Source organism: Hemitrygon akajei, chromosome 8, assembly GCF_048418815.1.
Source record: "Hemitrygon akajei chromosome 8, sHemAka1.3, whole genome shotgun sequence".
Lineage (NCBI taxonomy): Eukaryota > Metazoa > Chordata > Chondrichthyes > Myliobatiformes > Dasyatidae > Hemitrygon > Hemitrygon akajei.
In genome coordinates, this window is record NC_133131.1 from 151534484 (window position 1) to 151546701 (window position 12218).

A 12218-nucleotide genomic window follows, 5' to 3' on the forward strand; every position below is an offset into this window, starting at 1 on the left:
CCTGACTAATCAAGAACCCATCAAATATTAGCTTTAAATGTACCTGTTGACTTGGCCTTCACAACCACCTTGGCAAGAAATTCCACAGGTTTTTGTTGCCAAGAAATTCCTCCTTGCTCTATTCTAAAGGGGCTCCCCTCTATTCTGAGACTGTGCCCTCTAGTCCTAAACTCCCCCACTATAAGAAACATCCTCTCCACATCCATTCTGTCTCGGCTTTTCAATATTTGGTGAGATCCCCTCATTCTTCTAAACTCCAGTGAGTACAGGCCCAGAACCATTCATTCCTGGAATCAAATTTTTTTTGTAGGCTAATGGTGAAACTAGACCAAGACTAGAATATTGTGTTAGAAATAAAAAGATTTGCCTTTGAAAATGCCAGTGTTTTGAATGGACTTTCCGAATCTGGTTTAATATTGGCATATGTCGTGAAATACATTGTTATGCTGCAGCAGTACATTATAAAAAGTTATAAATTACAATAAGAAATATACACACAAAATTAAAAAAAAATTGAGATAGTGCACATTGGTTCATTGATTTTTCAAAAATTTGGCAGTGGGGAAGAAGCTGTTCCTAAAACGTAAATTGTGTATTGCCAGGCTCCTGCACCACCACCTTGAAAAAAGGCATGTGATGGAGGTCCTGATAATGTTGTGTCTCTCATCAACCATCTGATCTTTCATTCCTGTATGCCGCCTCACCACTATCTGAAATTCTGCCAATAGTTGTTTCCTTGGCAAATTAATTGATGGTGTTTGAGTGTGCCGCGCTACAGTCATGGGTGTAGAGAGAGAATAGAGCTTTGGGAAAGTGCACATCCCTGAGGTGCACCAGTGTGGAATGTCAATGAGGAGGAAATGTTATTTCCTATCTGCACTGACTGATCTCCTGGTGAGGATGTAAAGGATTCAGTTGCAGAGGGAGGTATAGAGGCCCTGGATTTGGAGATTGTTGAGTAGAACTGACAGTATGATTGTGTTGAACACTGAGCTATAGTCAATAAACAGCAGCCTAATGCAGTTATTGCTATTGTCCAGGTGATCCAAGACTGAGTGGAGAGCCAGTGAGATTCTTAAAATGAAATATAGATGTTTGTAATTTAGTTATTATTTATCCCATATTTGTGTTTTACATCCAATCTATCTTGTTTAAATGCATTGAATTTACTAAATATCTTCAATTTGTTTGATAGGTGTCTCCATTCCCAAACGCTGGCTTCATAAATGGATTTACTGCAGCCCCAAACTTCAAAACCGCTACAGCCCCTTTGACCTCACTCAGACAATATAACCCTAGAAACAGGTAAGATTTTAAAAATATTTTCCTTCAAAATGCAAAATTAAGATAAGTATAGCATGTGATAGAAATAGATGTGCTGGTAAAAGCCTGGTAGTGATATCGAGAACTGCAGATGGAAAGTGGGTTGCGTGGGGCAAAAACAAAATGGAGAGAAACTAGTGCTCCTTGCCTTTTGCCAACTTTATTCCCCAGTCATTTTGGATTTGCAAGGTTACATCAATCTTTTTATTTTTATATATATATATATATATATATATATGCGCAGCAATATATTTGAATTGGGACCATGGGTAGAATACTTCACCCCTCAAGCCTACTCTGCAATTTAACAAGATGTGGCTGATCTAATTGTAACCTTGCATATCTGTATTCCTCTGTCATTTATTTGAAGACTGTTTCCACTCCCATGGAGGAAGACAATTCCAACAAAATTTTGCCTTAGCTGTCTTAAATGAGATGCACTCTTCCAGTTGTAGATTTTCCCACAAGGAAGCATTTTGTCAATACACACCCTGACAAGGTTCATGATTTTGTTTCAAACTTCTAAGTTCCAAGAAATACAAACCAAACCTGTCCTACCATGTAAGTCATTCTGCCTTTTCCTGTCTTCAGTGGTTTAATATTTGTTCTTAAATAAGGTCACCAATAATTTGCACAGATGTGGTCTTGCCCAGTTCGCTATGTAAATAACATAACAACATCTCTACTAAAGCCTGCAATTCCACCCCCCCCCGGCAATAATCAGTATTATTCTGGATGTTGTAATTATTGCCAACATGCTCAGCTTTTGATCATGCTCTAAAGTCCCCATTCCCCCCCCCGCAATCCACCTGATCATCCTGCTTTGCAATCTGAGCGTTCAGAAAATTTTATGTTACTGCCAAAGTGAATAAAGCTAGTACTTTACCATATTATTCTCAATTTGTCAGATCTTTGCAGTACTCTTATTAATTTTGTTTCAACAGCAAATTTACCGGTCTTTTATTTAGAATCATTGTCATTAAGCACAAAACAGGCCCTTTAGCCCACCTGGTGCATGCTGGCAAAGATCCCTAACTAAGCTCGTCCCATTTGCCCATGTTTGACTCGTATTACTCAAATATTTACTATCATGTATCTGTCCAAGTACTTAATTTTGTTAGTGTACCTGCTTCAACCATTTTCTTCAGCAACTTATTCCATAGACTAACCATTCCCTGGGTGAAAAAGTTGCCCTTTAAGTTCCTCACTCTAAAGCAATGCCCTCTCTTTATTCATTTCCAAATCCAGGGGGAAAAACTGCATTAACGCAATGTCCCTACATGATCATAGACACCTGCTTAAGATTGCCTTTCATTCTCCTGCACTCCAACGAAGACAGCTTAACTCAATCCCTTATCCCAGCAATATCCTTCTAAATCACCTCTGCGGTTGTTTGAGCTTTATGACATGAACCTAATTAATATAACTTGTGAAAAATTGAGGTCCAGCACTGATGTGTGTGGCACCCTTTTTTTTTTGCATCGTCCCGGCCAGGAAAAGACTTTCACATGTGGCTACTCTGGCTTTCTCACATGAAAACTATCTCCCATTCATACCAAAATTTTACTACTTGCACATTCTCTATTGTCGATATTGAAATAGTGTACATCACACAGCTGGGAAATGGTGTCTAATTTCCCCTAGTGAGTCTGCACTAATCAAGTACCCATTAAACTAGAACTATTTTATTCCTCTCACATTCCTTGTGTTTCCCTAGATTTAAACACACTTGGAAGAGAAAGTGTGTGCCCTGCAGCATTTTGAAATGTACAAGAAAATCCAATTTTGTTCACAGCGATTAATTTATTGATATACAGTGTGGAATAAGCCCTTCCTGCCCTTTAAGCTGCACCAGCTAGCAACCCTAGCCTAATCATGGGAGAACTTTACAATGACCAATTAACCCACCTACCAGTATGTCTTTGGACTGTTGGAGGAAGCAGGAGTATCCGGAGGAAATCCACGCAAACATAGGGAGAACTCTTTACAGTTACGTCCAAACTCATTACAAACTTAAAACAAAACTTAAACTTAAAACTAAAGTATATTGAACAGAGTGCTTGCTTGCAAAATTTGTGAAGTGTAAAGTTCCATTTTACGAAATCAGTAACCATTTTGAAGTGTTGCTGTCATTTCTGGAGTTTGCCCCATTTGAAGCTTTATTTTCATGGTTACTTATGTTCCTCTCCTAGTTAATTTGGAATCTTAAGTTGGTATTTAAGCACAAAAAAATCAATAGTGACCACTGTATTTGTATTTTGATAAAAGTAATGTGCGTGTAATATGCTCATTATGGCTACTCGGCTCCCAGTGCATTTTGTCCTTTAAAGATCCTTCTAGAAATTAATTATTATTTGAAATTGTGATGGCTTCAGATCCTATCCTGAACTCCTGGAGGTTTCTGGTTCAGTTTTCCTGTAATACACTAATATCATTCATAGGCTCACACATTATTTGACCTGATATTTTTGATTTGATGTCAGAAGTTGAATACAAGACCTTGGGAAATTAGATGGTTCAACAACTTTTTATATGACTAGCAAAATTGCAATGTATCTAACTCTGCTTTTGTGAAAGTAGTAGTTTTCATAGAATACCTATAAAAAGTATTTACCTGCCCCACAAGTTTTCATCTTTTATTTTTCAACATTGAATCACAGTGGATTTAATTTAGCTTTTTTGACACTGATCAACAGAAAGACACTTCCCATGTCAAAGTGAAAATATCTCTACAAAGTGATCTAAAATTACAACTATAAAGCACAAAATAATTGATTGCATAAGTATTCACCCCCTTTAATATGACACACCAAATCATCACTGGTGCAGCTAATTGGTTTTAGAAGTCACACCAAAGTCTGTATGTATGTATGTATAAGGCAGAGGTTGATAGATTATTGATTGTACATGGTATTAAGTGATAGGGGAGAAGCCAGGAGATTGGGACTGAGGGGAAAATCGATTCAACCATGATGAAATGGGAGAGAAGAGTCAATAAGCCAAATGGCCTAATTCTATCCCTATATCTTCTGGTCTTATAGTTATAATTAGTTAAATGGAGATCACCTGTGTGCTGTCAAGGTGTTTCAGTTGATTGTAGTAAAAATAGACCTGTATCTAGAAGGTCTACCTGCTGGTGAGTCAGTATCCTGACAATAACTACACCATGAAGACAAAGGAACACTCACAAGTAATTCTGCAAAAAGGTTATTGAAGAACAAGTCAGGAGATGGCTACAAGAAATTTTCCAAGTCACTGAATATCCCTTGGAGTACAAAGTCAGTCATCAAGAAGTGGAAAGAATATGGCACAGCTGTATATCTGCCTAGAGCAGACTGTCATCAAAAACTGAGTAACCATGCAAGAAGGGGACTAGTAAGGGAGGCCACTAAGAGACCTATGACAACTTCGAGGGAGTTACAAGCTACAGTGGCTGAGATGAGAGGGACTGCGCACACAACTGTTGCTTCACCAGTCTGAGCTTTACGAGAGAGTGGCAAAGAGAAAGCCACTGTTGGGGGCAGTGGGGGGTGGTGAGCTCACATGAAATCTCTGCCAGACTTTGCCAGAAAGCATGTGGGAGACTCTGAAGTCAGCTGGAAGAAGGTTCTATGGTCTGATGAAACCAAAATTGAGCTTTTTGGCTATCAGACTAAAAGCTATGTTTGGCATAAGCCAAACCCTGTATATCAAAAACACACCATCCTTAACATGATGCATGGTGCTGTGGGGATGCTTCATTGCAGCAGGCCCTGGAAGGCCTGTGAAGGTAGAGGGTAAAATGAATGCAGCAAACTACAGGGAAATTCTGAGGGAAAACCTGATACAGTTTGTAAGAGAACTGTGACTTGGGAGAAGTTATGTTTTCCAGCAAGACAGTGATCCCAAGCATAAAGCCAAAGCTACACAGGAATGTCTTAAAAACAGATAATGTCCTGGATTGGTCAAGTCAGACTCCAGACCTCAACCCAATTGAGAATTGTGGCTTCACGATCCCTATACAGTCTTACAGAGCTTAAGCAAATTTGTTAAGAAATGGGAAACATTAGTGTCCAGATGCACAAAGCTGTTAGAAATCTATCCACAGAAACTCAAGGCTGTAATTGCTGCCAAAGGTGTAACTACTAAATACAGACGTGAAGGGGCCGAGCAATTGTGCAGTCAATTATTTTGTTTAATAATTGTTAATGAATTTAGACCAATTTGTAGAAATTAGTTTCACTTTGACATGAAAGAGTCTTTTCTGTTGATCAGTCTCAAAAAAGCCAAATTAAATCCACTGTGATTCAATGTTGTAAAACAAAACATGTAAACTCCCAAGGAGGGTGAATAATTTTTATAGACACTCTTAACATCCAGGTATGTCATGTGGCCGAATTATTGGCTGCCAAGTTGTATCTAGGACTCTTAATCTGTTCTTTTAGTTGTATTAGTCCCTGCAAATGAAAGGAGGCCAACTAGTTTCAAGTAGATCTATTAACCTACTGTGCAAATTTTGAAGCAGGAAGCTATTAAACATAACGTTTTAGGATGTTTGCGGGTATGACAAATATGGTAGCTCGAAGCAAAGCCAACTCTACTGTCCCAGCTGAAAAATTAAGAGACAATTGGTAATATAATTTAGAGACATAACCTGAGCAGGAACTGCTTTAGTCTGCAGATGATCATTCTGAAAGAGAATGAATGCATCTCCTTTCAGCAGTTATCATATGGGCTGGAAATTAAGTGACCCCAAAGAAGCACGTTGGAATGACAGGCAAGGATACATTTAGACTATTGGAAGTTCAACTGTGCGCACCAGCTATTTGACCTACTGGGATGGCCTGAGCTGGCATATATGATAAATGCATTGCTTTTTAAATATATAATATGCACTTAAGTGTGCATGCCAAATCCGCAGTGATTTTTAAAACCCAAAGAAAATTAATTACAACAATTTTCTTGATCTGTCGTATATTCATGGGTTCTTCAAGTGGAAGAAATCTGCTCTTTATTTTCCAGCATTGTTTACAACTGTGTAAGCTCAGTTTGCATAATTACATATTCTGATTTAGGGTTTCAAATCAACCAGACAGTGTCACACCGTGGATAGATTGTTGCCACTACCAACTACCCCACCTTGGATGGGCTGTGCATGAACCTATAATATTGCTGTATTTAAATATTTGACATGTGCAGAGGTTGCAGATTACTCTGATTCAGTTGAAGGTTTTGATTGCTTGTATTCCACTGCAGGATTGGGTTGACTTTTCGAAGGCAGTTGAATTCCTTTGGAGTTTTGCATTCAAGTCTCTTTAGCTGATTGCGAATTTAAGTTTAATTGAGGGTATTCCTTTATGCCAGGTGCTTTTTCAGCCTGTTTCTGACAGTATATTATGCAAAAGATTTGGCCTTGATCATCCTATTGCCAATCATGTCCATGATAGGTTTGTGTTTGGAATGGTTGGTGATGGAATAATAGCCAGGACGTATGTAGGAGCATGGAAGTGAACCATTGACCATCTCCATTGATCCCCAAAGATGAAGTTTTCTGTGATGAATCCTCCTGGTCATCCAGTGTTGTAAGACCCACAGTTGTACTATCACTGTAGACGAATGATTAGTTATTAAATATTCTGCCTTTCATTATGTGGTCTGAAAACCAGTAAGATCACATATTCTAATAAATCACCATACATTGAATTTGTGATCAGGAACCACAGCAAATCTCATCTCCGCCCCACATTGCCGAGCGCAGATCGTGGACCAGGACTATTAGAGAGCCCAACGATATTTAATTTTTCGACGGATCGTCTATTGAACGGTGTACGAAGTCCTCAGATGCGACCGGCCGGGCCTAATAGGACACGGATCCATAGCAATGCAGCTTATAATAAGAGAGATTTTGGAATTGCCAGGTCAGCGGAACAAATCAATGCTGATTCATCACCCAGCATGGGTCGAGGAAGGTGAGTTTGATTAACCAAAGTAAGGAAGCATAACTATCAAATTGACCCCCATTTTATTTGTTTCAAACATGTGTTAGTCAGACAAAAAATATAGATATTCCTTAACCAGGAATGCTGAACATCCTCCAGGTCAGCCTATACTGCCACCTTGTCCTTTTTCATTTTTACCCTGTAATTAGCAAATAATGATTATGCTCCACGCACATTGCAATTTGAATTCATAGCCAAGAAGGGATCACAGATGTTTGAATTTCAACATTGTTTGAATTTTAAAACAATTGTTTGTAGCAGTGTCTCAACTGATAGGCATTGTTAAACAAAGCAAGCCTTAAAGGTAGACTGTTATGAATTGGCATGTGGAAACCGATATTTATGTCTGAATAATTAAGATTTTATGGATTTCTTTTTCCAGGAAGAATTCGTATGGATACAGGAAGAAAAGAGAAGACAAGTTCACGGTATGATTTTTTTCTTCAGTATTTGAAGTTTTTTTGATTGCCTTAGTTGGTTAGACAGGATGCTTGTTTGTGCCAGCTGGAATTTGATCTTGTGTAACTTGTCTATCCTATCTGACATGTTGAAGCTAAAGGGGTGGGAAATTATTTGAGAGCATTAATATAATGTTGTCTGCAGTTTGCCATGCCAGAGATTCATCATAAATGGTTTGTTGTGTGATCCAACCATGCTAAATATGGATTTTTTAAAAATTGGTCTCATGCAAGTTGTGTTGTCACATGGACAGGCTCCTTGTAATTAACTGCTTCCTTTGATTTGACTTTGGTCCAATGAGAGTAAACCCTACATGTTTATTTGATCTGCACATTTGGACAATCAAGTGTCCAGCTTTCCCTCCGAAGTTCTTGCTGTTGGTATGTTCACATCTGGCTGCACCTTTTGCTATTTATGGTTGCCATAACATGCAATCGGTCATTGAAAAAAGCCTGTAACAAGGGACTGACCAGATAGGAGTGAAGCTGGCATGGATGTCTGGTGGTATTTCATACAATTTGAATGAATACGTTGGGTTAACCATATAGGGTCAAACACGTTAATATATTTGGGCATTTAACCAATACTGCCTTGATAGCAAAGAATGATTGTGAAAGAACCACTTGATTCTCTGCACCCCATTTTCCTTTCCCCTGTTGCTTGTAGCCTTGCCTGCAGCTGGTTAAGCTCTCTACTCATGATCCTCTATTTAAACTTCATATCTCCATATCTTTAACATCTTTAAAATAAAGCCTTTGCTAAAGCATTTGGTCACCTCTTTGCTATGTGTTTTCATGCACATTTCCAATTAGCTGATGATTCAATTGTGGACATCTGGATATTTCACAATATGCTACTAAAGAGCTATATAATCTAATCTGTTGATAAAGTGACATCATTCTACTCAGCACATTCCTTATTCCAAAACATTGGCGAGAGGACTCTAATCCTAAGTGAGACATTATCCAGTTCATTTTCAGCTAATAGCTGAAAACGTGAGAGCATCACGTAGGTGCTTTTTTTCACCCCACACAACTTACTCTGATACATTCTGACCTTCACTAGCAAAAGTTATTTTCTCTGCTAGGAAAATCAGAATTGGGCTTATTACCTAATATATGTCATGAAGTTTTACTGAAAATACAAGACTTGGGGAAAAAAATTGCTGTAAGTTACAAAACTAAAATATTGCAAAAGATGGATAATGAGGTGATGTTCAGGAGTTCATGGATTGTTCTGGAATCTTGATGGGAAAGAGGCTTTTCCTATAATGAGTCTGGGTCTTCAGGCTCTTGCACCTTCTCCCCAATGGTGGTACAGTAGTGGGAATCGGGGCCTGACTCAGAACGAGTGGATCTTAAATGCTGGATGCTGCTCCCTCTTAGAAGTCTTCCTGTGTAAGGAAAAGATGTGATCACAATGGAACTGGTCAAATCTATGATTTTTCGAAGCTTCCTGTGACTGCATTGGATGCTCCATACAAGATGTGATGCAACTGTTCAGAATCCTCTCCACTGTACCTCTATAGGAATTCACAAGAATCTCTGGTGACAGAGCAAATATCTTCAAACTCCTATGAAGTAGAGGTATTAGCATGCTTTGTTCACAATTATATCAATGGGTTGGGCCCAGGAGCTTGAAGCTGCTCACCCTTTCCACTGCTGACTTCAGGAGGACTGCTAGATGTTCTGATTTCCCCTTTATGAAGTCCACAATCAATCCTTGGCCTTACTGATAGCAAGGTTGTTGCACCACAGCTCAACTCACCTAGCTCCTTTTATGCCTCCTCTCAAAATATGTATGCCCCTCCTGAACATTTTTGGTGTATGGGTATCCTTTCATTAATCTTGTGTGCCATTTGCTAACTTGAATAAGGTTGTCCCTGATTTTAAATATTCTACTGTCAAGGTAAGCCATGGTTCTTTTATGCCTCCATCTATTGGTGCAATTTTTTGACATTATATTCTCAAATTCTTGTAGTTTAAACAGTTGCTTCAGTATCAGACATGTACAACATAAGCATTGCAGCCTGTTTTTCAAATGTTCATAGTAATAGTGTTGCAAGACTTTTAGCCCATCTGTTTCATGCTGACCACAGCATCCCCTTGTCTAGTCCCACTTATGTGTTCAGCCCATAACTCTCTAATTACCTCCCCTCCATATGCCTTCTCAAATGTTTAACTGCTATTGTACCTGCCTTGACCACTTTCTCTGGCAGGTGACTGTAGTTAGCTCCCAGGTGTCTTAATCTCTTCCTCCCTTTTATCTGTGCCCTGTAGTGTTGAATGCTGGGGAAAAAGACTATGACCATCCTCCTTGTGTTAGCCAAGGAGAGAGAGTTTTAATTCCACTGTCCAGATGGTCAATACAACCTTGCCCATGTCCCCTAAAAGTCACAATTTGCCCAATGTTAACTTTTGCACATTATATATAAAACATATATTGTTTACACTCTGCTGAGAGAACTTGGTCTTTGTTTCACCTTGGTGACTCAGTTTTATTAACTGAACATTCCTTGTAATCTCAGCCTAGCTCGTCTTTTATAGCCACACATCCCTGTCCTATTCAGCCATGATTTTGTCTTCCCATTTCATGATTTAATTAAAGCACCTGCTATTCGTTGTTCTTTGACTTGGATATAAGTCTGTACACATTTGTAGTACTTAATCTTCCACTTTTCCTTTGTAAGGTTTGATTAAAGTTCATAAGTGCATTTTTTATTTGATTAAATCAATCTAGGATGTTGCCATGTTATTGCACGTAATTAGATTCTCGGATGACAACACATGAAAAAAATCAGAATCTTGTGCTTCGGTTGCCATCTGCTTTTATGACAAATTTTTGTTACAAATTATTTTAAAATTGGATATGTTGGGTAGTTTAATGGCCTCAAGTGCTTAACAATTCTTTGATTTGGTTTGATATCAATGATCAGTTATCAGCTCTTCTGGCAACATTGAATGTAGACTGGATGTTAACTGAATTATCCAGATTTTGACAAAGTTGCATCCTATGGAAGACCATATTGTGAACTTAGCTGTACCTGTTGATAGTTATTGAACATCCAAATGATACTGACCTTGAATCAAATTTGCACTTCATCTTGATTACTCAATTTAATTCCAGGTACTAGAGGTAAAAGCACAATAAACTTAAGACAAAGGTGTCTCACTTCCTGTGCATTTATCAAGATAATCTGATAGGAATCTGGACAATTTTAATTATAGAATGTTGTACTTCAACTTTAAAGCCTGGCAGACCTGTAACATAAGCCATTTAATCGTCATTTTGTGCAGTACTTGGCTAGGCTGAACCAAAGTCTCATATTTATTCCATGTTGTAAGAAATTCCATGTACTAGCAGTTAGAAGCATGTTTAAATTATTGCTGTGTTTTCACGCGTCATCCGCACTGCTGTCTATTTCCAAGGCTGTGGATTCCATCTTGGGTGTTACTTGTGAGGTTTGTGTATTTCTTCATGTGTTTCCTCTGATCTACTAAAACATGCAAATTAATTGGCTCGGTGCAGGAAATAGCAGAAGGAATCAAAGGTGAAATATGTTGCAGAGAAATGAGATCTGAGTGAGCCAAGTAGTTGGCTCCTGCATTGAGGATGAGTAACAGTCACATTGTTAAATGACTTTTTTTTTGGCTTAAAAACCTCCTTTCTATACAAGGATGAAAAAACTGAAGCCCTTTAACAGCTATTGTCTCCGAGGGGGTATCAGAAGCCCAATCAATCTTTTTCCTTGAGGCTAGATACTGGGCATAACCAGTTAAGGAATTGTCCTCAATGTACATTTGCTTTATTCTCGGTCTTGCAACTTCTTTAAATCTCACTGGTTCTTCCAGCGTATTGTGACTCTTCAGGGTTTGTAGGAATAAGCTAAGTTAAATAAAATTCAAATAGTTCTACCAGGCTTAGCCCTTTTTCCCATTGTAGGACATCATTGCCCATTTCTGTAAGTAACAAAATGGCATCCTGAACCACTGCTAAGTACTTGAAGATGCTCCCACACTGTCTAGCACTTGGTGCCAAACTGAATCATAATGCCATTATTTTCAAGATCATCATGGAGAAGGGTAGGTCTGCTCCTTTGGTTGAGATTCTAAATTGGAGAAAAGTCAATTATAATGTCGTCAGAAAGCATCTGGCAAGTATGAATTGAGACAAGTTGTTTTCTGGCAAAAGACTACTTAGTAAGTGGAAGGTCTTCAAAAATGAAATTTTGGGAGTACAGTTTTGCATGTTCCTGACACAATAAAAGGCACGGATAACAGGTTTAGTGAGGCCCTGGTTAAGAAAAAAAGGCACATAACTGGTATAGGCAGGAGGAAGCAAATGAGGTAGATACTTGAGTATAGGAATGCAGGAGGGTTAAAAGAAGGCACGTTTCCTTTGGCAGTCAAGATGAAGGAGAATCCTAAGGGCTTCTGTAGATATTAAGAGCAACAGAAT

At 38.6% G+C, this 12218-nt stretch overlaps 1 protein-coding gene across 2 annotated transcripts in view; it reads left to right on the top strand.

Moving 5' to 3' along the window:
* larp4b (La ribonucleoprotein 4B) overlaps nt 1-12218 on the top strand; it is a 93291-nt gene that overhangs the window by 61586 nt on the left and 19487 nt on the right. Inside the window, exons 11-13 of one of the 2 annotated variants that reach the window (XM_073054848.1) lie at nt 1196-1305; nt 7017-7271; nt 7684-7729. In XM_073054848.1, coding sequence (XP_072910949.1) covers nt 1196-1305; nt 7017-7271; nt 7684-7729 — 411 coding nt within the window. The remainder of the gene's footprint in view (nt 1-1195; nt 1306-7016; nt 7272-7683; nt 7730-12218) is intronic. The other variant, XM_073054849.1, reaches the window with a different exon arrangement.